The sequence below is a fragment of the Canis lupus genome, chromosome 15 (genome assembly GCF_011100685.1).
Source record: "Canis lupus familiaris isolate Mischka breed German Shepherd chromosome 15, alternate assembly UU_Cfam_GSD_1.0, whole genome shotgun sequence".
Taxonomy (NCBI): domain Eukaryota; kingdom Metazoa; phylum Chordata; class Mammalia; order Carnivora; family Canidae; genus Canis; species Canis lupus.
The window spans coordinates 45239228-45265590 of NC_049236.1; the positions used below are offsets into that span (position 1 = coordinate 45239228).

Sequence of the window (26363 nt, forward strand, 5' to 3'; positions counted from 1 at the left end):
ATCCAGCATAATGAAACTCTGGTTAAATCCAACTCTGTAAATTCCATTTCTACACTAAGAAACTAAATGTGGCTAAGAGAAAGCATGATGCCAGGCTTCATTTTTTTTGAATTTTATTTATTCATGAGAAACAGAGAGACAGAGAGAGACAGAGACACAGAGGGAGAAGGAGGCACCATGCAGGAAGCCCAAGGTGGGACTGGATTCTGAGGTCTGGGACCATGTCCTGAGCCAAAGGCAGAAGCCCAACCACTGAGACACCCAGCCATCCCCAGGCTTCATTTTAAATGCATGACCATAGGTTTCAGCTGGTTCCTTAGTGCTTCCAGCAATGCTACCATACTCTCCAGTTAATTCACCCTCCTAGATGGTAATTGCAATTTTATCCTCTCATCTCAAACATAATACCCCCTACTCCAACATCACTTTCAGCTGCTGAGAAAAAAAGTGAAAATCAGAAGAGTACATGGGCAGCCCGGGTGGCTCAGAGGTTTAGCGCCGCCTTCAGCCCAGGGTGTGATACTGGAGACCGGGGATCGTCAGGCTCCCTGCATGGAGCCTGCTTCTGCCTGTGTCTGTGCCTCTCTCTCTCTCTCTCTCTCTCTCTCTCTCTGTCTCATGAATAAATAAATAAAACCTAAAAAAACAAACAAACCAGAAGAGTACAAAGAAAATGAGAAGAGAGCTAAGAAACAAAAAATCATCACAACTCCCAAGTATACCCTTTCTACCCATTTTCATGGATCTCTATCCACACACTGTCTTTTCTCCAGTTATCATCAATAAATGATCCAAGCTCCTACTGAAGTTCATGCAACCCAATACCATTCTCTTCCTATTGACCATATAAATTACTTCAGCACTCTCTTAAATCAACAACTTCCTCTCAACTATATAATCCCCATTATGATGGAAACATACTATCATTTCTGGGGGCATCTAGATGGTACAATGAATTAAGCATTCTACTCTTGATTTTGGCTCAGGTTGTGATCTCAGGGTCATGAAATTGAGCCCCACTCAGCACTCAGGGGGGAGTCTGCTTGAGATTCTCACTCCTTCTCTGCCTCTCCTGCTCATGCTCTATCTAAAATAAATAAATAAATCTTTAAAAAAAATACTGTCATTTTTGCATTTAAAAAAATCTTGACCTCATATCCCTTTTTAAATATAGCCCCATTTCTCTCTTTCCTTTTGTAACAAAGGACCTCAAAACAGTTGTGTATACTTTCTGTCTCTAACTCCTCTCCTCTTATTCTTCCTTGAGCCCATTCCAAATAAGCTTTTGTCCCTACTCCACAAAACCACTCTGGTTGAAGTTACCAATAACCTCCATGTAGCTTAATTCAATGGTCAATTCTCAGAATTCATTTTACACAAGTCATATCAGGAATTTGACATGGCTGATTACACCCTCCTCCTTCCAACACTGGCTTCCAGGATACCACACTCTCTTTTTTCTCCTTCTGTCTAATCTTCTCTGTTGCCTTTGCTGGTTACACCTCATTCTGTGACCTCTTAATGTTGGAGGGTCCCAGAGCTCAGTCCTTGAACTTCATGTCCTTTCTAACTATGCCCTCTTCGCAAGTAATCTCATCCAATTTTTGCTTTAAATGCCATTCGATTAAAAAAAAACAATAGAATGGATTAATGAAACCAAGAATTGGTTCTTTGAGAAGACCAGCAAAATTGTTAAATCTCTAGCAAGATTCACTAAAAAAGAAAGAGGGAGTACCCAAATAAACAAAGTTACTAATGAAAGAGGAGAAATAACAACCAACACCACAGAAATACATTTATAACAGAGTATTTTTAAAAACCTATATGCCAAAAAGTTGGACAACTTAGAAGAAATGAATAAATTCCTAGAAACATATAACCTACCAAACTGAAGCTGAAAGAAATAGAAAATTTGAACAGATCAATGAAATTGAATCAGTAATAAAAAAAAAAAAACTCAAAAAATAAAAGTCCAGGACCAGACAGCTCCATAGGCAAATTCTACCAAACATTTAAAGAGTTAATATCCATTTTTTCAAACTATTCAAAAATACAAGAGGAAGGAAAACTTCCAAATTCACTCTATGAAGCCAGCATTACCCTGATGCACAAACCACATAAAAACACTACAAAAAGGAGAACTACAGGCTAATATCTCTCATGAATATAGATGTAAAAATCCTCAACAAAATATTAGCAAACTGAATCCAACAATATATTTTTAAAAACCATATACCATGATCAAGTGGGTTATCTTCCTGAGGCAGAAGGGTGGTTCAATATTTGCAAAGCAATCAATGTGACATGTCACATCAATAAGAGAAAGGATAAAAACTATATGATCAGTTCCACAGATCCAGAAAAAGCATTTTACAAAGTACAACATCCACTCCTGATAAAAACCTTCTGCAACCCCATTCTTTCACTTACTCAGTCTAAAGTCCTGGAGTCATTCATGACCTCTCTGTTCCTCTCATATCCCACATTTAATTCATCAGCATATCCTCTACATCCAGTATCCAACCACCTTTACTACCTTCACTACCATCCTACTCTTCGAAAGACATTGGTTGAGAAAATGAAGACAAGCTACAGACTGGTAGAGAATATTTACAAAGCATAGATCTATGAAGGACCTGCATCTAGAATATATAAAACTCACAACACTGATCAATAATAAAACAAACCATCTAGCTAAAAAATAAAAAGCCAAAAGATTTGATATTTCACGAAAGAAGACATGTACAGCAAGTAAATACATGAAAAGATAATAATGTTCAACATTATTAGTAGCTGGGAAAGATAAATCAAATTAAAACCACAATGAGATATCACTAGATACATATTAGAATGGCTGAGTTAAAAAAGACAATAAAAAAAAAAAAGACTGACAATATCAAGTGCTGATGAGATATGGAGCATAAGAACTCCATATACTGCTATCTGAAATGTAAAATGGTACAATCACTTGGGAAAATAGCTTGGCAATTTCTTAAAAAGTTAAATATACACCTGTGGTCAAAGAAGAGTGTTTCTTTATTGATAGAAATGGTCTACTTCAGAAGCTATTTAGAGATGATTTAGAACAATTTATTGGTGATTGTTCCGTTGGTTGAAAAATGCTAAGTCATACACCTCCAGGTGATCCAAACACTGAAAAGTACCTTTCCTTGGATTGCTTGTCATCTGTCTCCTAATTTCCCACTGAGGTAGAAAAATCACCATCTCTATTTCATTTACCTCCCTTGCTCTTCTCTTCGAAATCCTAATTTCCACTCATCATCATTAATGTTAGCATCATCCAAATTAATGAATATACCTATAGTTATGAAAGAAGTTTTCTGTGACATGATTTCTTCATCATAAAGTTAAATAAAATTTAAAAATAAAATAAAAAAAAAGTAAGGCATCTACTTATGTTTAAATAAAGTTAGCCCTATGACTCACCTCATTTCCACCAACTGCCTTGGTTAAAATCACTGCAGAAGACACAGGGGGAGGCATGCAACCTACTGTCTGCAAACTGGAAAATAAAAGAAAATGCAATTATAAGGGTTTTTTTCAATTATAAACAGCAATTCTCAAACTTTCAGCTCATAAAATGTATGTTCATGTTGCCATAATTTCATTAAATAACAGGCATAACATGATCATATACTTCTCTGATTCAGACTGTAGTAAATTCTAGTACCTATTCTAAATTCATTTTTTATTAAATTGTGTACACTCCCCAGATCATAACAAGAAGTCTATTCTCTGAGTTTAGGACACAAAACACATTGCATAACAAGCAAATGAAACTATGAGTGGTAAATCTAAATACTTAATATATAAAACATTACTTGTTATCCAAACCATGGATATACTTTCTACATAGATAGAACATACATTCTAGACATAAGAGAGCAGCTGGCCAGACTAAAAGTAGAAAGTTCATATAGGGAACAGAGGACACAGTGCCTGACTTTAACAAATTTTAAATGCAGGAGTCCAGATGACTTCTACTTGCATTTGTAGGAATCACCTACAAAAGTTTTACGCAATAAATTTACATTACATGTGAAATAAAAGAAAAAGAAAAAGAAAAGCTTTAACTCATTTTGACTGAAAACATGAAAAAACACTTTTAATAGAATTTCCAGTGCAATTCAAGTCTTCTTTTAAGGTCTATTTTCCCAAGTGATGCTTACGTTGTCTGTCCTATTACCAATTCCTAATCTCTGAGCCTTCCTCAAGATCATCACTATTATCATCACTGATACTTATTAAGCATTTACCATTTATAGTAGATACTATTCTAGATACTTTACTCATTTCTTCCTCACAAGTATTTAAGATAACTTCTATTATTAATCCCATTTTACTGAAAACTGAAGTTAAAAGAGAAGTTAAGTAACTTGTCCAAATTCACAAAGCCATCTACCAAGGATTAAACTTTTATTCTGGAATCCAGGGTCAATGGCTTATCTAGACCTATTATTCTAGTCTCTCTACTTTCTATTTTTCCTACCCCCAATACTAGAGACAAGTCCTCTCAGGTATTTTCAATCTTTCCCTCTCTTCTGGTCCCTTCCCTTCTAGGTACAAAAAAGCAGAGTTCTCCCTGTCTTAAAAAAAAAGAAAATCCCTAAGCTATATATTGAATACACATTACATATGATGTGTTCTATAGTTAGGATATATTCCTATTCCTATCTCCAAAAATATTCAATACACAAATGCAAATAACTAACAGCAAAATGAGTACTGTTGCCATTACGTTTCTAGCCCTAACTACCATTCCCAAATTTGTAGCTGCCTGTAACTGCCATCTCAAACTAAACATATCTAACATTTTCTAAAACATCAATTTCACCTCTGAATTTACTTACTTCTGTCAATGTGATAGTTTTGGTGGGCTTTTGTTCAATATCCAATTTGAAACTTTAGAGTTACACGTGGCTCCACTTGCTCCTCATAAATCAATGTATTATTACAACCAACTTTCCATTCTTTTCCATGACAGTTGCCATCATCCTCCTTCAGGTGCTTTTTGCCCAAGTTTGGACTTTTATAAATGCCTACTGAATGCTCTACCTCCATTCTTTCCCTTTACATAGCAAGGTAAGAAAGATGTACTCAAAATATTTATTAATTTTAATGACTTAAACATGATCCTGAGGTAGGAGTCTACAACTCCCTCAAGTTACTATACTGTGTACTCTCAAACTGGGGAGGGGAACAGAGAAAAAGCGGACTAGGAAGAGCTTTCCCTATGTTAGTTAGGCTAATTGTGTGCTCCTTTAAGCTTAATATCCTGAGATGAGAACTCTATCTCAGCTTCCTGAGATTGTAAGCCCTACTCTACTAATAATAAACCCAGTACAATGCTATCAGATTAATCCTTCTTAATGGCCATTTTTTAGCATGTTGTTCTCTTGTTTAATATATTTAAGAATTCCCCATCATCTAGAGATGCAAACCCAAACAGCTCAGCCCAGTAGTTCAGACCTTTTGCAACAAGGCTGTGAGGAACATTTTTATCTTTGTCTCCCACTAATGCCTTATTTTGGTATTTTAGGAATACACAGCCTTTGCTGAGCCTCTTACCCTTTAACTCATTACACTACTTCTCTAACAAATCATATGCTGCCCCACTGTGGTTGGTTACTATTTTATATTTGTATCTCCCACATATCCAACTACCCTGGATGTTTCCTGAATACAAGAAAAATGAGTTATCTTCCTATTCCTTGAGTGCCCTTTCCATGGGAAACACTCAGTAACTATTGGTTCTTATTAATATGCATCATACATGGCCGCTGTAAAATTATGTTATCATAGTTCTGTGGTATTTTATGTTTTTCGGTGAAAATCTTATGCTTATGCTCTCAAACTCAGTTTGCCCAAACCAGCAGTCTTAATTTCCCCCTTCTTGTCCTATTGTTTCTCCTCAGCTAAGAAAATGCCACCAATTACCCCGTGGCTCAGACCCAAAGTCCAGACGTCATCCTTGATTCCTTCCTGTCCTCTCTCCACATCCTATCCATCCATAGGTCCTGAGAGCTCTAATTTTACAATACATCCTCCAATGCCCACTTCTTTCTCCTGCACAGCTACCTTACCACCGGAGCCTCCAAGCTGGTCTCCTAGCCTTCTCTCATCCCCTCAACTATCTATTCTCCATGCAGTAGCCAGGACAATAATTTGAAAATACAGATCAGACCACAACATTCCCTCACTTAAATCTCTCCGGTAGCTTTCTGTTGCACACAGACTAAAATCTGAATGTTTTTATCATGGACCCTACAAGGCTCTGTGTGACCTGGCCCCTGCCTACCTTTCCAAGTCATATCATTCTCCCTTTGTACTGTCAGGCTCTGGCCATCATCATCATTTTCCTGACCCTAAAAAACCAGGCTTGTCCCTGCCTTGCAGCCTTTACACATTCTTTTCTTTTACCTAGAACATTCTATTCCTAGAACTCTGCCATCTAAATTAATCATTGGCACCCACCCAACCACTTTCAACTATCTCACAGTTTTACTTCCCATCACTTATCTCTATCTTAGTCATCTACCTGTTTATTGCCAATAACACTGAAGTCTTCTCAACCAGCAAAACTGGCACTTTGCCATTTTTCTTCACTATTGCTTCTCCAACACCTATAAGTAACTCCTGGCACATAGTGGGAAGTAAACAAGTGATCTGAATAGATGAATAAGTGATCTCGATTGAGATCCTCAACACCATTACCAGGCAGACAGTAAAAGTATGACTATCCTCATTATTTGTAGGCAGGGAAATTAAGGTTTAAATCTACTACATGACTTCTTCAAAGTTGCACAGCCAGTTAGGGACAGGGTCAGAAAGCAATCTCGGGGCTCTAAGTTCAATGTTTTAACTATTAGATTATTATACCATGCTGCTGAAATGTGGTTAGTTTTAAACCACTTCAAATAATTTTTAAAATTCATTAAATTCTTTTAATAAACATGGCATTTTTAATGGAAGAAGAGTATCTAATAAAAATCTATTGTTAATTCAACTATTGTATCAAACATAGAACAAGTAAAAAAAGTAAATGTTTATTTGCTATATAGATTTTTTCTTTCCTACACGTTAAAATAACATATATTATACTCAGCCATTATCTATATACATTTGGTAAAATATAGAATGTACAAGCTAAAACACCCAACTGGCAGTATATTTTACACCTTCTATTCTCTTCCATCTTTCTCCCAACACAGCTTTTTAATATTCCCAGCAGACTATCCATCCCAGAATGTTAAGATTAAAATTGAGGGTGTGTATATATTAAGATTGTGTTATAATTAAGAGCACACTTATGTTGATGAGCACTGAGTAATATACAAAATTGTCAAATCTTTATACTGTACTCCTGAAACTATAATCACACTGTATGTTAGCAATACCAAAATTATAATTTAAAAAAAATTACTAATAAAACTCTTTGAAAAAAAGAAAAAAATCATGTTAGAAAATTCTTTGATGAATCGTCTCCTTGATGAACACTATCATTTTAAAGCATAATAATTTTTTTTAAGTATAATAATTTTTAAAGTGTTTTATTTCCTTATAAGATACCACATATAAGCTCTTGTGTACATAGTTGCCACAGAAACAATAAAATTGCCTCATTAAAAGTGGATCTTTCAAAATATTTAAACATACCCTTTTAAAAGCCATTCATTGATGGGTGTGATTGATAAAAGCTGAAGAAAAAGCCATATTGTTGCTGGGAAGAATGCAAGTGTAAAGATCTGAATGAAAAGGTGCAGTTTTATATGCACCAAAGCACTGGTCAGCTCCTGCAAAAATGAAAGACACAAAACAGTAAAGGTAAGAAAACTATTTTTCTGGAGAGAGGCGGCTACTAAAATAACATCAAATAAATTAATTTTTAATTTGGAGTTATTTCAGAGTTCTTTATCTCTAAACATAGACATAACAGATGGACTTTAAGGGGGAAAAAAAAGAGGTATTCTTATACAAAATGTCTGAAATATTCTAATTGTTTTCTGAGTATACAATATACCCCAACAATTCAGATTTGTAAAATTCTGGACCAAGACTGAGCCAAGTACCTTTACATTAGTATAGACCTGAGGATTGTTGACACTGAACAAACATGTATGTAACTACTAAAGGACCCATTACATTTTAATTAAATATGATTAATCTCCAATAAGGCCTCACTTTAGCAAGATGTTACCAATCTACACACAAATCATAATTTTTAAAAATGTTTTCCCCAACAATATTCTACAATTCAAAATGGCTTTTCCCCCCAAAATCAACTTTCTAGATTTCTTTGCAAATGCTTACTGAACAGAGGCTATGTGCCATGCTCTGAGCTTGTCACTTTATGTGTTATCTCATTTAATCCTCACGACAGCCCCATTTGATATTATCATCCTATCTTACTGAGGAGGAAATTGAGGTTGAGAGCTACCATACAGTGAAGCTCAGAATCAAATTAGTTTCTGGTATGCTAGCAAACTCATGTCTGCTTCCTCCGTTTTACCACACTATTGCCCCCAGATGGAAGAAATTCACATTAAACATGACAAACCAGGTACATGTTATATGTCTCACAGATAAAAAAGGATAATGAGTTAAATCTGGGGGGTTCAAATATATACAAACTAACAAGTATTTGCATTTGGATTTCTTTGGGTTACAGTGTTACTCCATTGAAATAAGACAAATTCAGAAAGCAGTAGAAAAAGTACAGTCTTATAAAATATGCAAGAAGTCATTAAAGCACAAAGATGCCAGAGATTCACCGGTTATAAAGATAGCACTGTAAGGTCTCCCCTACTTCAAGTAAGACATTCGAAGAAATCCTCAGCCTCATAGACATTAGCCAAAGTTTATCAGTTTAATGGACAGTAGGTTAATGAAGACTCTGATCGCCACTTTCAAGGATCTGCCTCATTGGTTCCCACTACTTATCTCCCTCTATGAAGACACACAGCAGTAGCAGTGTGGTCACAAAACATCTCTAATGACACTGAAGGCAATTCTGGCAATCTGAGTCTAATTTCAGACAAATGGGAGGCACTGGGCAGACCAGAAGCCACACCAGGCCCATGGATCTGATCTAAGATAAAAGGAGCCATCCTTACACTGTATCAGAATTTTTAAAATTTCACCCAGAGAAAACTTGAGAAGCAGCAGTTCCAAGAATGCTCAGCAGTTTCAAAACTAAATCCCACTCAAATATACTCAGAGGTATTTGATAAATACCAAATAAATATTAATATTTTAATTTTTAACTGTAACAAAATGATTAGCCAGAATGCAGTTACCAAGGAAACCGCATATACTTTAGATAGGAATATGAAGCAGCATAACTTTTCTGAAAAGTGACTTGGGAATATATATCAAGACGATAATACGATTCACAATCCTGGATCCCAAAGAATTGATCAGGACAGCATCATCTATTATAGTAAAATCAGGAAACAAGTTAAAAGTCCAAAAATGGGTGAATAATTAAGTAACTTAAAGTATGACAAGACTGTTACAAGCTAGCAAAAACCATGTTAAAACTGTGTTGACAATCATGTGGGAACACAAGATCTCTTCCCTACTCAACCAATAGGAGTATTAACTGGCACAGCCTAAGGACAGCAATCTGGCAATTCATCCCTTCAGTCAACAAACAATGAGAATCCAACTCTGTCCTAGGTACTTGGAATATGTCACAACTTACACTGATTTGACTTGGCAATTCTATTTCTAGGAATTAATCCTTCACATTTTCTCCCAAATGTGGGAAAATGGACAATTTTTAGGTTATCCTTTGCAGCACTTTTATAATAGCAAAACCTTAAAAATTACCTAAGTGTCCCTCAATAGAGACCTAGTAAAATAAATCGTGACACATTCATAATATGGAACGCTTTCAAAAAAAAAAAAAAAAAAAAAAAAAGGACGCTTTCCAGCATTCGAGAAGAAACAAGTTCTTTACATGTTCATATGAGACTATCTCCAAGATATGTTTTTTGAGTAAAACAAGACAGGGTGGCATGCAGTACAAAACATCACAGCTTGAAAGGGAGGAGGGGGTAAAGCACATATATTTTTCACAGACTATCTCTGGAAAGATACACAGAAACTATTAACATTGGTTATCTCCAGATACCTGATAGAGGGTAGAAAAGAAGACTTCTCATCATATATACTTTTGTACCCTTTGATTTATGTTCATAAAAGAAAACAAAATGTAAATTTCATATACATGAAGAAAAATTAAATTAATATATTAAGTTACATAAAAATTATAATTATACAATGTTACATGGGAAAAAAGATTATATATGTATGGACATATGTGACATATGCAAGTATGCATATACATGTATGTATACTTACATATATACAATTTAAAAAATATTTCCTTTTTAAATATTCTATATGTAAAACATGTTTAGGAAAAAAGGGACTAAAAATCATAGAGATGTTAATACTAGTTGTTTTTATTCTTTCTAATCTTTCTACAATAGGAGAATAACACTTTTGTAATAGAAAAAGTTATAAAAACCAAAATGTAGTTTAAAAATACTAGCTGATCTAATAAATGACAATTATAAGCAATTGCCATTGCATCAGAATAATGGAACAATAAATATTCCAGCAAAATGAATCACAAAGGCTCACCATGTTGGGTCATGAGGGGCCTCTTAACAACAGGGAAGTAGCAGGCATGGAGTATTCCTAAGAAAGATTTTCAAGGCTATCACAAAAACCCAGGGTTATATTTTCCAAATCTTCTTCATATAATCATAAAGATAAAATAAGGTGACAAGGGAAAAGAAAAATGCAAGTGAACACTATAACATCCAAAATAGCATAATTCTATACATACTCATGCAGAATTTAGGGCTACCTATTCAAATAAATGCCATCATGAATTACTTAAAAGTTGATTCTGCATGACATTTTATTTATTCACATGTAATACAGGTCAAATTCCATTAAAATAAACTTAAGGAGATACTCCAAATACTGATTATACCAGAGTTATCACGGACAGTATCAAGAATTGCTTAAAATCGGGGGCTCTGACTGAGATGTAGAAATATTTTCATTACATACCAATTTCCCTTCTAACTCTTATTTGACCTTTATTTGATTCACTTTCTGAGAATCAGTCTATAGCTCTGAGCTGGAAACAAGCAGCATGAACCTGAAGTTTAAAATTTGCTGTATTTACTTCTAAGGCAGTAGAGGTTCAAAAAATAATCTGTTTAGTTAAATAAGCAAAGACCTGTATACTCTGCCCTACTCAGGACCCTTTCCAGGCTCTGAGCATTTTGCTCATCTTTGTTTCCAACCCAGTGCCAAACACAGTGCCTTGTAGCCACAGGCATTTCATAGGTATTATAAGATTTCATAGGTTCGTCTGAGATTAGTCCTGCCAGGGTCTGCTAAGTGACAAATCCTCTGAAACTGTAGCTCCTAATTAGCTAAACATACAATATATTTCAAATGTGACTTATTTGACTTGGGTACAACAAATTTTCAGAAAACATTTCAACAGATGTTTTAAAATCTAGAAATCAACAGTCATAAAACTGGAGACAGCATTAAATCTTTTTAGTGTTAAGTGTTAACACAGTTCTTTATGATTTTATTAAATCAGCAAAACAAATTTTAGAATATACATCATTATATCAATGTATGGGTAATACTACATGAAATGCTCAGTATAAATCAAACTTGAATGGGACCAATGTAAATGCTCTCAAATAAACTCAAGTCAGTAACAACTTACCATCTCCTATGTGTGAAAATGCACTATGCTAATAGCGTTCAAAAAGTTGTCCCAGCTGAAATAAATGTTAAGATTATTAACTAGGAAACAAGTAACAAAATTGCTAAAACTGTTTGTTTGCCCAGGAAATTAGCAGGCCCTAAAGATGGTTTAACATTATACAATGATACAATCTAGACCATCTTAAGTTAAGTGGATCTTGAAAATTACTTAATGTAGTATAGTTTGAAAAGGGCCATTGATGGAAGAAATGACTTTGATGGCTACTTAGATACCGTGATAAAGCACAGGATTAAGGCATTTCATCGTTAGATCCAAATTAGCTGGATGACTCTGAAGGTTTCCTAGGTGCTTACAGAAGAATTTGGTCCTTAGAGAAATGCTGATAGCTGTGACATTCTTCCTTCTTAAACTCCTGCATCCCACAAAGTTGGCTGCATTACAGAATCACATTAAGCAAGAAGCTGGGAGTTAGAGAATCAAGTCTCTTGCCAGATTTCTCATGGCATAAGTAACAGCTGTAGCCGTTAAGCAGCCACCAGGGGACATAGAGCAATGTCCCAAGAAGAGGACTTGGGTAAGGCAGCTGCTCCACAAAGGGCATTAGCCACCAGCAGGAAGACCTCCAAGGAAGAACAGTCCAGCACCATGGGAGTATCAAATATTTTTCTGTACCACTAGGCCCCATATTTGAGAACCAATTGAACAAAGATGTTGACAGAAAAAGCCTGTGCCCTCTAAGATCATAGTCCTCTCATGTCAATATAATTTGCAGAAAGGAGATCTAACATATTTTGGAAATTCCATCCCATGCCAGTTATTTTCAGAAGAACAGGTAGTGAGGATATTCAGAATTTTTGAGACAAGTTTATCAGATACTACACAGGGATCCCATTTATATAAAAAATGTTCCAATAGAAAGATTTATACCAACCAGATGACTAGAGAATACATAAGTTTAGAAAAACCATATTTTTTCCATGTTGCTATTAGGACGGTCAAAAAAGGAGGTAACTAAATTTGGTCCTCATTCAAATCATACTTAAAGTAAGTAAAGCAAAGACATGATGTTGAAACAAAATTTTAACTTTTAAAGCTATTTAAAAAAAAAGCTTGCATGGAAGATTTCCCTCTCAACTTAAGAATAAGCATTTTAGAATAAGAACTTTAAAAACCCTAAGTAATTTCTTCAAAAACAAATAGGCACATTTCCCCTTTTTTCCCTTCTATTATATGTCAAAAGAGAATAATAAATTCTACTCATTCCTCTCTTGGATGTTAAAAAATGTCTGATTTCTTTACTTCTAGGAGAATCCCATGTTCAGTGACACCCGTATCCACATGTCTTCATAATGAATTGGGACATAGTATGAAAAATCCCAATTTTCTCTTGAAACATTTGTTAATATTTCATAGATATGCCAGCAAAGAATATACTTTAAAAAAATACAAATGAGTTAAAAATTACAACATGTATCACTTGAGCAGCATCAGTCCTGACAACAAAATTTCATCCACAAAAATTAGGAAATCCAACTAAACATCAACCTAAATATGCCATAGCAGTCACCGCCATAGTCACTGCCAAAATCTGAGGAAGACCTAAAGTAGATGCTTCATTCAGTTCAGTTCCTCTATTAAAAACATACCTATTCTAACCACACCCTCAGGGGCTGTGTTGTTCAATTACAAAATTTCTGTAATATGTAGGTTCAAAATATAGTCCTTCACTCAAGTTCAAGTTGTCTTCTGTTAGAGTGAAGCCTTTAGACCAGTTACATACATCTTTTGAAATGATTCTGAAATTTCAAAATAATAAGCACCAATTAAATTTTCCTCCCTGCTTGTCACATGCCCCATAGGTGACAGTACCTCTGTTTTTAATGATAGTCCACTATTAAAGAATATCGTCGCAACAGCAATGTAGGAGACAGTTATTTCTGGCTTCAGTGGTCCTAAAGAGAAAGAAAGAAGTTACCATTAGATAAGAATTTCCAGTGGATAACTTGGTATGAAAGAAGAATTCGTTGTGGGAGGGCAAATAGTACTTCAAATCTTAGGGTTGCCCTAATATACTACTGTTCTGACAGAGTTAAACATTTGCTGTGATGCAGTCTAACTCCAAAGGGGATTTTCTAGAAGGCAAGGACCATGGCTGTCCAGTTCAGCGTAGTATCCTCAGACCAGAAGAATAAAAAATAAATTGCTCTCACACAGGAGAACAGGGGGGCAACATCCTTTGGTATTAGGCCCTAAACCCATCTACCACAGTATCAGTGCTTATACAAGAATCAAAATTCCCAAACCAAAGAAGAGAATCAACAGAAGAAGTTCCCTTCTCTTTGGCAAATATTATTTTATTCCTTCTAGGATACCAGAAATAAAAACTTGTATTCGTGAGTACATTCAATTCTGCCTAAGAGCATTTATTTCTACAAATATTTATTAAGCACTTACTATGTGAATGAGATAATGCACATGGAGTAACAGCATGCTAACAATAGGTTAGGTTTGCCATTATTACTACATTGTGCCAGGCCCTGGCTATCTGTAGGGAACCAGACAGGCCTGATCTTTGCCCTCTGGAAAATCCTTTCTAGAGTTAGGCTGGCATCACCTCCAATGCATTAATGCTCTAAGGACAATAGCAGCAACCCGAATATTTACTTCTTTTTGTAGCCAGTATACAATTGTCCTGAACACCTAATGTGTTAACCAAAGAGCAACATTCTTTTAAAAGATTTAGTTCTAAGAAAATACCATTTTGTACTTATATACCAGTGGTTCTCCAGCAGCCAGCAATTTTGCCTCCCACAGACATTTGGCAATGTTTGGAAACTCTTTTTGGTTGTTATAATTCAGAAAGTAGGGCACGTTACTGGCATCTAATAGATAGAGATCAGGAATTCTGTTCAACAACCTCGAGGGCACAACAGCCCGCGCAACAACAAAGAATTATCATGTCCAAAACATCAACAGCACGGAGGTTGAGAACATTGGCATATGTCAACATGTTAAAATCTGATCACCCCAGAACCGACACTCTATTCAGCCCTCTCATGCTGAGTTGAATAGTGTCCTCCAAAAATTCATGTGCATCCACAACCTATGAATGTGACCTTATTTGGAAACTGGTTCTTTGCAGATAAAATCAAGTCAAGATGAGGTCTTCATGGATTATGGTGGGCCCTAATCCAACGACTAGTATTCTTGCAAGTAGAGGTAAATTTGGACAGAGTTACACACAGAGGCAAGACGGCCATGTGAAGACAACAGATGTAAAGCCTGGAGCTATATGACCATAAGCCAAGAAACACCAAGGATAGGCAGTAACCACCACAAGCCAGACGCCAGGAAAGATTCTTCCCTAAACCTTCAGTGGGAGCATGGCCCTTGACTTCAGAATTCCAGCCTCTGGAATAATTTCTAAAAAATACATTTCTGTTGTTCTAAGCCACCCAGTTTGTGTGAATCTGGTGTGGTAGCACTAGGAAACTAATACCCTCACTTATGCAACAAGACCACAATCATAGCTCCTCCATTCCCTGCAGCCTTCCACCATAATGACAGATATTGCTCGATAATGTAACACCAAGCTCAGGAAAAATCACTGTTTAGTCAACAAATATTTACTAAGCAAATACTATATTTTGGGAGTTTGTACCACATCAATGAACAAAAAGAAACAAAGATCTCCTCAAACATAGCAGTAAATTCTCGTATGTACTTGGCATTTAAACAAATTATTTTGCTGAGATCTGAGAAACAGGAGAAAAAGGAAGAAGGCAAGTGCAAAAGGCATTGAATTTCAAGGCAGTGTAAGTGTTCCAAAACTTAAAAAGGGGTGTATTTTTTATACTTGTGAGTGAATCTGTCTCTGTAGCTCACACTTAAGAAATAACGTTTCCTGTACAACTAAGGAAGCTGAATCAGGCAGATTTTAAAGTCAAGGAATCTGGCTTGTTTTGGAAGTAAATGCCTTCCAGGAATTTTAAATAACTTGTTTATTTGTCTTAAAACATTTTTATTTTCCTCCAATCCTTTGCTTTTTATGAGATCTTATTCTTGTCAACTACACTTCTGCCCACAGCAGTGCCCCAGCATTTCTATACGGGGTGAGTTAAAATTAGCAATGTGGTCGCAAGGGAGAGCAGGGGACACATCCAAAGATGTATCTCTACAACAAGGACATGGCTTACTTAGAGTGCATGTTTCTTTGGGGCAGCTAAAGCATCTGCCTTAGTTGGCTTATTTTTTAAGAAGCTAACTCTTCCATGCTACACACACACACACACACACACACACACGAAAAACTATAAACTAATTGGTAAAATGATTTCTGGCTTTCATGCTTTAAATCCCAGAGACAGGTTGCAATGTCTTTTGTATTAGAAGCACATCTAAACAACTTTAATTCATGGAAAGAACATGGTGAGGATATGCCATGGCCTCCTACAATGTACTTTTAAAAGAGAAGAAGAGGGTGCACATGAGAGGCTCAATCAGTTAAGTGTCCGACTCTTGATTTCAGCTCAGGTCATGATCTCAGGGTTCTGAGATTCAGTCTCATGTTGGGCTCCAAGCTGGGTGTGGAACCTGCTTAAGATTCTCTCTCTCCCTCTCTCACTTCCCCTCCCTAGTCTTAAAAAGAGGGTTGAGGGGAGAAGAAGGAATTAATTCTGATTTGAAGAAACCTAAAGCACCTTTGAGATGTGATCAACTTCAGTTGCTATGCTAATAGATTGCCCAAGTTGGGAATGGGGACCTAGAAATCACACAGGACTGGAATAAACACTTGGTAAACATTTGCACAGAGGTGACAGTTGAGACTATGTATACAAATGAGATCTGGCTTCTCTCCAAGATAATGATTATATCCTCCATGTCACCAATATAGATCTAAATAAGACCTGAATCTTAAGAAGGCTATAAAGTTCAAAGTAGAAATAAAGGTTTTAGCTTTTCCTTGAAACAAAAGCAAAAAAAAAAAAAAAAAGTTTATCAGTGAAAATGGAATGGTGTAGCAAAACCAGAAGAAAAATTAGCCAGAAAAAAACTGGCTTTTTTAATGGGAGAGATAAACGAAAATGATTTGGAATACTTAAGAATGCAAGGAACTGAGGTGCCTGGGTGGCTCAGTAGGTTGGGCACCTGCCTTCAGCTTACATCATGATCCCAGAGTCCTGGGTTCCAGCCCTGCATCGAGCTCCCTGCTCAGTGGGAAGCCTGCTTCTCCCTCTCCCTCTGTCTGCTGCTCCCCCTGCTTGTTCTCTGTCTCTCTCTTTCTCTGTCAAATAAATAAATAAAACCTTAAAAAAAATGAAGGAACTATTACCATTTCATAAAATGAGAAGTCATCACCAAGTAAATTTCACTTCTATACCTAATCTAAGATATTAATGCTCACACACTTAAGCTTTAACATGTTTCTACTCATGTTTTTTAGTGGAAAAACAAAGCAGTTTCCTCTTAGGATTATGTCTTACTAATACCAATAATCTAAATGAAGATGCAGGGAGAAATGAGAATCTTACTCTGTACTTCCAAAGAAGGAAACCTTTCTTTTCCCGAGAATGAATAACACAGTGTTAGACTCTGCTAAACTCAAAGGTGTGCATAGCTCAGGGCTTCCCTGGGTTGTGCTGGAACTGGAACAGATTATCAACATCTCAGAATCCACGCATTCACATTTACCCTGGCTCTTTATTTGCAACTTCTAAACACTTAAAAATGAAATGCACCGGAGTAAAAAGAACAGTAAACTAAGAATTAAATTATTGAGGCTAGTCCACTTTTTCCCATTTGGAAAGTCATTCAACTTCTGTAATTTTCAGGTTTCCATTACCTATAAATTTCCTGTGATATAGAAGTCACCTATTGGCTTTTATTTATTTATTTATTTATTTATTTATTTATTTATTTATTTTTAAGATTTTATTTATTTATTCAGGAGAGACACAGAGAGAGAAGCAGAGACATAGGCAGGGGGAAAAAGCAGGCTTCCCCGGGGGAAGCCTAATGCAGGAACTGATCCCAGGACCCCGAAATCATGACCTGAGGTGACCAAAGGTGACACTCAACCACTGAGCCACCCAGGTGCCCCACCTATTGGCTTTTAAGGGAGGTCAGATCATAGGTATGATACTTTCAGTGCAGAACTCTCGCACTTAAATCACTTAAATATTGAGTATTGTGTACCGATTCAGGTAAAGATGAAGTGAATCTTAACAAATGTTAAGACTACCAAAACTTTTCCTATTTAAAAGAATTCTAGAAAACTGTTCTATTGAAAAAATTTCAGTCAGTATGAATGCCTTAAAAATCACATTCCCAAGTGAACAGAGCCCATAAATGGAACCTTTGACTAAAAATTACAAGTCCAAAAAAAGAAATAAAAAGTAAAAATTCAAGTACAAAGAGGTGCTTTTGACCATTCTAAAAAGCAAAATGTAATAGAAATATTTTCAGCAACCATTCCTCTCCTTATTCCTAGATTTTTGTTGTTTTAACTTGGGAAGTGAAATTGGTACTATTTGAAGGGTTTATTTTTATTTAAGAAGTTTCACAGGTGGAAAGATCAATTAAAAGCTCAACAGAATTATCAAGAACTTAGCCTGACAGCCTATGTAAGACATCCCAATCGTCTGTTCTAATTTTTTAGAACAAGTAAATTTTGCACACGGACAGTTATCAAATCACATGAGTACACTTATTTAATATTAACTGATTCTACTATGCTCATTTGGGTTAAAAATTGAGGTGCTAAAAAGGTGTTGATTGGACATAGCCCTTCTTTACAATAGTTATTCATTTTAAATTATATGTACGAAAATTTGTATGGATTTTGCAACTAGTATGAAAAAAAAAGGAGAGCCCTAGTGTCCAGTGCCTCTTCCTTGAGCTAGCTAACTAAACCAAGGATGAGTCACCTGACCTCAGGTCTCAGTATCTTCACCTATAAAAGCGGCATGTTGGCTTAAAATACTTGAAGGTCCCTTTCAGCTATTTACATTCTACTCTTATAATTAAAGAAATAAATTATCGTGGATTAATAGCATAAGTACTGGTAAAAATCAGAAGCAACATTTCTAAGATACAATAATACACCAAAACTTCAAGAAGCAGAGTCGAAAGGAACAAATAAGATTTCAGAGTCCATCTTACACATTCCACTTCGAAGAAGCTCTAGTTAAATGATTTAGCATTCAATAACCCTTCTTCCCACAGCATCCTGGGAATGTAAGGTAAAAAGTATTTTACCAGGGATCCCTGGGTGGCTCAGCGGTTTGGCGCCTGCCTTTGGCCCAGGGCGCGATCCTGGAGTCCCGGGATCGAGTCCCGCCTCGGGCTCCCTGCATGGAGCCTGCTTCTCCCTCCTCCTGTGTCTCTGCCTCTCTCTCTCTCTCTCTATGTCTATCATAAATAAATAAATCTTAAAAATAAATAAATAAATAAAATTTAAAAAAAAGTATTTTACCAAACCTAGCCCCTGCAGATTTAAAGATAACATATCACCTGTAATTACACTTTAACAATGAGCAAATAAGAGATCTAACACCATAAGCTACCAAGCGTGCTCCTGAAGCTAGTGAAGTGTGTGTTCCAGATCACCACAAAGACACTCTAACTTTACTTCTGCCGGTTCAGCTAGCTTCAGGGACAGAAGGTACTCTTATGACAGAAACTGAAATACCAGCATTCACAAGTTTTCCAAAAGCTCTCAGGTTAGCCAGGTCAAAGATTTTCAGAAGGAGCAACCATGATGAATACCAGCTTTATTCTCAGTTACATCTTCACATTTTGCACTAAGTTGAATATAGAAGAAAAAAAACATTAAAAAAAAAAAGTCTTAATCCTCACAATCTTTATTCAAATAATTCCTTTTTAAAATATTCCCTGAAGCTACTTCTAAATGAATGAACTGAGGTAGATGGTAGAAGAAGAAACCACTGTGAGGTACATACAACTTCAAGTGTCCTCCTGAGTACTTCCTAAAAGATTGTGTGTGTGCTCAACTTTATCCCGAGCTGTCCCTGTTGTAGGACTGACCTGCTAAAACTGTCAATAGAGGTGGAAACTCACAAGGTCAGAAAGAGAATGAATTGAAGAAACTCAATTGAATGTCTACGAAAAGCGGGACATGTTTGTCTTAAGTGAAAAGGCAGGGAGAGAATAGAGACCTAAGGGTATTTCCAGTCTCCACCAGTGCCTCCCCCCACATTACAAAGCTCCCACTATTCAGAAATCGGAGCATGATTTTAGCCGGCCCACATTTCCTGGCCAAAACACACACTACACACAGCCTAACACAGGCTGCATCTGTCGGAGCACCAGCAACCGAGGCCCGGCAGCACGCGGAAGTAGTGTCCTGTAATGAAAAAGTGCAACGTGTCAGTGGGCTTGGGAGTTTCTGGAGCGGCGGCAACTGCAGCAAATCATCACCCTGCAACATGTGGGCCGCAAGAGCTTAGTTGCAGGATGAAGGGGTGTCTCTGTTTCTTCCCCCACTGCCTTTTCTTACACGTGGGGGCGGGGTGGGGGATCCGGAAATAGACCTGGTCACGGTGGCGGCTCCAAGAGAGATAAGGAACCCGGGGCAACCCGGCGTCCCTCGGGGCGGGATGCTGCTCCGGCGGGCAAGGGGAGTAAGTTTCATTCCCGGTGAGCTCACTCCTTAACCTGAGCATCCGCATGGACTGTTCGCCCAAAAGGGAACCTGCGTTCAAATCCCTTCGCCCCCTTCCTAATTACAGTCTCGGGCTGGTAAATTAAAACATCAGCAGAAATGCCAAAGGACACCCCGAGCTGGTCCGCGCCCTTGAGGGAAGCCGCCGCTTCCCGATTAGGGTTTCCCCTCCTTTCCCAGACTCGAAAATTAGTTGTGAAGTGGGACTCGCGGTGGAGCACTTACCCCCGTTCACCCCCACGGATGGCTCCAGCTTGGCTCCGGCGATCGCCAGCACTATTCCAATCATGAACCATTCTTTCCTCATTCTCTCCAGCAGCCTCATGTTTCCTAGGGTGGGTGGGTTTTGTTTATTTGTTTGGCTTTTTTTCTTTTTAAGCTGCGATCGCTTAATCCCCGGGGCGTCTCCACACTTTCCACGGTCCCTCCAGACATGCAGCGGAGCGAGTCAAATTGCCACTTGTAAACTACAGACCAGGGGGTTGCTCCGGCGGCTTAGAGGAGGGCTGGGAGTAGTAGTATCCAGTGACAGGAAAGTCTCGCTGAGCGCCGCCATCACTACCACGCGCCTCACAGTAGACGCGCCCGCACCACGGCCGCTCTGGCCGCGCCTCCCGAGCGCAGACGCTCTGAAGCGGACCCTCGGGCCGGGTCGGCGGGCGCAGGCGATCAGATGAGGGGAGCTGGCTGCCGGGTCGCCACCGCCGGGACCTGCGGAACCTTATTGGGAGTGACTGGTGCTTGGAGCGACGTTAGGCTTCACAGCCACCCGGCCTTATTGAGGGTCCCGCTCCGACAAACCTTTAGGCTCCGCTGCCGCGCCCCCGAAGCACATCCACGAAGAAACTTTCTTTTGCTCCGCCACGAACTTACGGGAAAGGCTGGCATGCGCTCCCGGGGGGGGGGGGGGGGGGGTCTCGGTTGGCTGCCGCGGCGGCGGGTGCAGGGTGTTTTTCGCTGGCGCGCCTCTTCGGGGCATTACGACGCTTCCCCGACGCCGGCGCTGACGTGTGCGCGGGGGGAAGGGGAGGCCGCCGTTGGTCTCCGGGTTCTCGGCGGGAGCCCCGGAGTTAGAGGCGCTCCCAGGTCCGCGCCGGGGATCGGCTCCTTCTTTCGGGGAGTTTTAGCCCCGAGGGTGGGTTGAAAATTGGGCGTCCAGCCGCCGCCCACGTCCGCAGGACCCGTGCCTTCCAGCGTCCCGTGCCTCCGGGAGGGCGGGCGGGCGCAGCGCGGTGCCTCGCGGGTGGGACGCCGGCCCCGAACCCCGAGCCCACGAGCCCCCGAGCCCACGCTGGCCCCAGGGCGCGGGGAGGTCTGCGGGGTTTCGGTCTCCTCCCGGAAACCGGGGACCGCGTTTTCCTTGGCGGCACTGGTGGGTGCTCAAGCGCCCTCCCAGCGAGGCTAAGGATGAGCAGGGCAGTCTGGAGGATGCGCCAGTGCACTCGCGCGTGACCCTCGGGGCTCGCCCACCCAAGCACAGGACACCTGTGGGAAGGGGGCCGGGGACCCCAAGGCAGAAATGATGAGGAACTGAATAGAGGGGAGCTCCCGCCTTTCATCGGCCCTCCTGAATCCTCTGCGTCCCCCAGTTTCTCCCTTGAGGTGTTTTCTGGCAACCAGTGACCCTGATCGTTTCTTTTCTTTTTTAATACTAAATTTATTTTTTATTGGTGTTCAATTTGCCAACATACAGAATAACACCCAGTGCTCATCCCGTCAAGTGCCCCCCTCAGTGCCCGTCACCCATTCACCCCCACCCCCCGCCCTCCTCCCCTTCCACCACCCCTAGTTCGTTTCCCAGAGTTAGCAGTCTTTACGTTCTGTCTCCCTTTCTGACATTTGCCACACATTTCTTCTCCCTTCCCTTCTATTCCCTTTCACTATTATTTATATTCCCCAAATGAATGAGAACATACACTGTTTGTCCTTCTCCGATTGACTTACTTCACTCAGCATAATACCCTCCAGTTCCATCCACATCAATGTAAATGGTGGGTATTTGCCATTTCTAAGGGCTGAGTAATATTCCATTGTATACATAGACCACATCTTCTTTATCCATCATCTTTCGATGGACACCGAGGCTCCTTCCACAGCTTGGCTATCGTGGCCATCGCTGCTAGAAACATCGGGGTGCAGGTGCCCTGGTGTTTCACTGTGTCTGTATCTTTGGGGTAAATCCCCAGCAGTGCAATTGCTGGGTCGTAGGGCAGGTCTATTTTTAAGTCTTTGAGGAACCTCCACGCAGTTTCCCAGAGTGGCTGCACCAGTTCACATTCCCACCAACAGTGCAGGAGGGTTCCCTTTTCTCCGCATCCTCTCCAACATTTGTGGTTTCCTGCCTTGTTAATTTTCCCCATTCTCACTGATGTGAGATGGTATCTCATTGTGGTTTTGATTTGTATTTCCCTGATGGCAAGTGATGCAGAGCATTTTCTCATATGCGTGTTGGCCATGTCTATGTCTTCCTCTGTGAGATTTCTCTTCATGTCTTTTGCCCATTTCATGATTGGATTGTTTGTTTCTTTGGTGTTGAGTTTAAGAAGTTCTTTAGAGATCTTGGAAACTAGCCCTTTATCTGATAGGTCATTTGCAAATATCTTCTCCCATCCTGTAGGTTGTCTTTTAGTTTTGTTGACTGTATCCTTTGCTGTGCAAAAGCTTCTTATCTTGATGAAGTCCCAATAGTTCATTTTTGCTTTTGTTTCTTTTGCCTTCGTGGATGTATCTTGCAAGAAGTTACTATGGCCGAGTTCAAAAAGGGTGTTGCCTGTGTTCTCCGCTAGGATTTTGTTGGAATCTTGTCTCACATTTAGATCTTTCATCCATTTTGAGTTTATCTTTGTGTATGGTGAAAGAGAGTGGTCTAGTTTCATTCTTCTGCATGTGGATTCCAATTTTCCCAGCACCATTTATTGAAGAGACTGTCTTTCTTCCAATGGATAGTCTTTCCTCCTTTATCGAATATTAGTTGCCCATAAAGTTCAGGGTCCACTTCTGGATTCTCTATTCTGTTCCACTGATCTATGTGTCTGTTTTTGTGCCAGTACCACACTGTCTTGATGACCACAGCTTTGTAGTACAACCTGAAATCTGGCATTGTGATGCCCCCAGCTATGGTTTTCTTTTTTAAAATTCCCCTGGCTATTCGGGGTCTTTTCTGATTCCACACAAATCTTAAAATAATTTGTTCTAACTCTCTGAAGAAAGTCCATGGTATTTTGATAGGGATTGCATTAAACGTGTATATTGCCCTGGGTAACATTGACATTTTCACAATATTAATTCTGCCAATCCATGAGCATGGAATATTTTTCCATCTCTTTGTGTCTTCCTCAAAGCTTCCACCCTAAGATTGCTAGAACTCATACAGCAATTTGGTAGCGTGGCAGGATACAAAATCAATGCCCAGAAATCAATGGCATTTCTATACACTAACAATGAGACTGAAGAAAGAGAAATTAAGGAGTCAATCCCATTTACAATTGCACCCAAAAGCATAAGATATCTAGGAATAAACCTAACCAAAGAGGTAAAGGATCTATACCCTAAAAACTATAGAACACTTCTGAAAGAAATTGAGGAAGACACTGATCATTTCTGAATGGACTTTTCCCTCCTAGACCCAGCAGGAGCTTCAACATCTCTGTGGTATGCTCTGAAATACATGAGCAAATAAAATACTATCTGACATTTTGAAGCAGTGTGGCGTCTATGACTTAAATGGGTAACTATGGAACCTCAGGTTTGGAAGAGACTTCTAGGATTGCTCAGTGATGCCAGACTCTAATTTTGAATTTGAATATTCAGAGATTGAAAGAGACTCATTTGGTAATTTCCTCTACTTATTTAGCTTTATCTTGATGACATGACTTGCTATCCAAAAACTAAGGCAGTTTTTGCAGTTATGCTACCAGTTGTAGGTCACACAGTATGGAGTGTCATCTAATTATATATTAGGCAGAATGACAAGAAGTCAAGATAAAAAGAACTTAATAGGAAGACACATGACATTAAACAACTTAAGCTGAAAATAGAAAAGAAAGCACAAGAGATGTGATAAAATCTGATGTTAATTATCAAGCAGTCATCAGATAAGTGGAGATGAAAGATCGTTTACAACACAATTATTTTCTTAGAATAATTTCTTAGTAGGTTAAAGATTCCTATGTTTCAGTCATTGAAGGTATGCTCTTGTATTTAAAAAAAAAATCATTAAACATTATACTTACAGAGAATTGAGCCAGTTTAATTTTATGGCTGTTTGCAAGGAAACTCATGGAAAGGTTTTTTGTTTCACTGGTACTTAAAGGAAAATACAGTGTGCTGCGATTTCTATCCTTACTGTAAGACCTCTATTAGTTTCCCATGGCTACCCTAACAAATACCTAAAATTAGATGCTTTAAAATTAGCAAATCTGGTTTATTGTATCTCTGTAAACCAAAAGCCCAAAGTCAAGGTGCTGGCAAGGCCATATTTCCTCTGGAGACTCTAGAGAGAGAATCTTTGCCTGCTTCTTCCAGCTTCTGGTGGTTGTTGGCATAATTTGGCTTTCTTGCCTTATGGCCACATCACTCCAATCTCTGCCCCTCATCTTCACATCATCTTCTCCTCTGTGTGTCTGGCTAATAGCCACATCACTCCAGTCTCTGCATCTGTCTTCATATTGGCTCCTCTCTTCTGTCCGTGTCTTCTGTGTGTCTCCTATAAAGACATTTGTCATTGGATTTAGGGCCCACCCAGATAATCCAGAATGATCTCATTTTAAGATCCTTAATTACACCTGCAAATATCCTTTTCCCAAACTAGGTGACTCAACTCTGTTGAATATGTCCCCCCAAATATTTATGTGCACCTGGAATCTCTGAATGTGATCGTATTTGAAATTGAGTCTTGCAGATGTAATAAATGGAAGTCATACTGGATTAAGATGGGTCCCAAATCCAGTGACCAGTGTCCTTATTAGAAGGACATGTGGCTGGGCAGCCAGGGTGGCTCAGCGGTTTGGCACCTGCCTTCAGCCCAGGGCCTGATCCTGGAGACCCAGGATCGAGTCCCGCGTCGGGTTTCCTGCATGGAGCCTGCTTCTCCCTCTGCCTATATCTCTGCCTCTCTCTCCCTCTCTCCCTGTGTCTCTCATAATAAATGAATAAAATCTTTTTTTAAAAAAAAGGACATATGGTAACACACGAAAGAGACACGAGGAGGAGAAAGTTATATGAAGATGGAAGCAGAAGATTGGAGTGATGTGTCCACAAGCTGAGGAATGCCAAGGATTCTGCCTTGGAAACAGCCACCAGAAGCTGGGAGGTAGACATAAAACAGATTTTTCCTTCAAAGCCCCCAGAAGGAATCAACCCTGCTAACATCTTGATACCAGAATTTTGGCCTCAACTGTGGAAGAATAAATTTTTGTGGTTTCAAGCCACCCAGTTTGTGGTACTTTGTTCTGGCAACTCTAGAAAGCTAGAAATGGAATCATTCATAGGTTCCAGGGCTTTGATGTGGACCTATTTTTGGTGTGCCCACCATTCAACCCACTACAAGGTCCTTTCCTGCCCTTTCTTTCTTCGATAATTCTATCACTCTTCTCTTTCATTCATTTTTCCTGTCATTTTTCCTTTCCTCTGTCGCTTTACCTTAGTTTTATTTCTATTTTACTCCTGTCACTTCACCTGACATCATCCCAGTGAAAATGTACATGTGAAAGCACATTTCTCTAAAAGACACATGATAAATGCTCTTTGTTCAATGAATATTAGGTTTGTTTATTGAACAAATATATAATGGCCTCCACTATGTGCCAGCATGTGTCAGTGTTGTGCATACAGTTTTGAACAAAAGAAGACAAAACCTGCCCTCAGGAGTTTATAATCTAGTAGAGGAAA

At 38.9% G+C, this 26363-nt stretch overlaps 1 protein-coding gene and 1 long non-coding RNA gene across 23 annotated transcripts in view; one reads left to right on the forward strand and one right to left on the reverse strand.

Moving 5' to 3' along the window:
- Positions 1 to 21105, reverse strand: part of SLC10A7 (solute carrier family 10 member 7) — a 243037-nt gene extending 221932 nt beyond the window's left edge. For 4 of the 22 annotated variants that reach the window (XR_005370811.1, XR_005370812.1, XR_005370813.1 and 1 more), the window contains exons 1-4: positions 20700 to 21087; positions 13661 to 13743; positions 7678 to 7814; positions 3448 to 3523 (exon numbers count right to left, since the gene is read on the reverse strand). Coding sequence is in view for 16 of the 22 variants with exons in the window: in XM_038558933.1 (XP_038414861.1) it covers positions 3448 to 3523; positions 7678 to 7814; positions 13661 to 13743; positions 20700 to 20799 (396 nt within the window). In the remaining 6 variants the exon portion in view is untranslated. Of the gene's footprint in view, positions 1 to 3447; positions 3524 to 7677; positions 7815 to 10671; positions 10730 to 13660; positions 13744 to 20699 lie in introns of those variants that run through there. The other 18 variants (XM_038558940.1, XM_038558939.1, XM_038558941.1 and 15 more) reach the window with 12 other exon arrangements.
- Positions 21106 to 21472: 367 nt separating this feature from the next.
- LOC119869358 lies at positions 21473 to 25903 on the forward strand. Its single transcript, XR_005369990.1, has 2 exons — positions 21473 to 21609; positions 25649 to 25903. It is a non-coding gene; the product is annotated as an uncharacterized LOC119869358 (long non-coding RNA).
- The last annotated feature ends 460 nt before the right edge of the window (positions 25904 to 26363 follow it).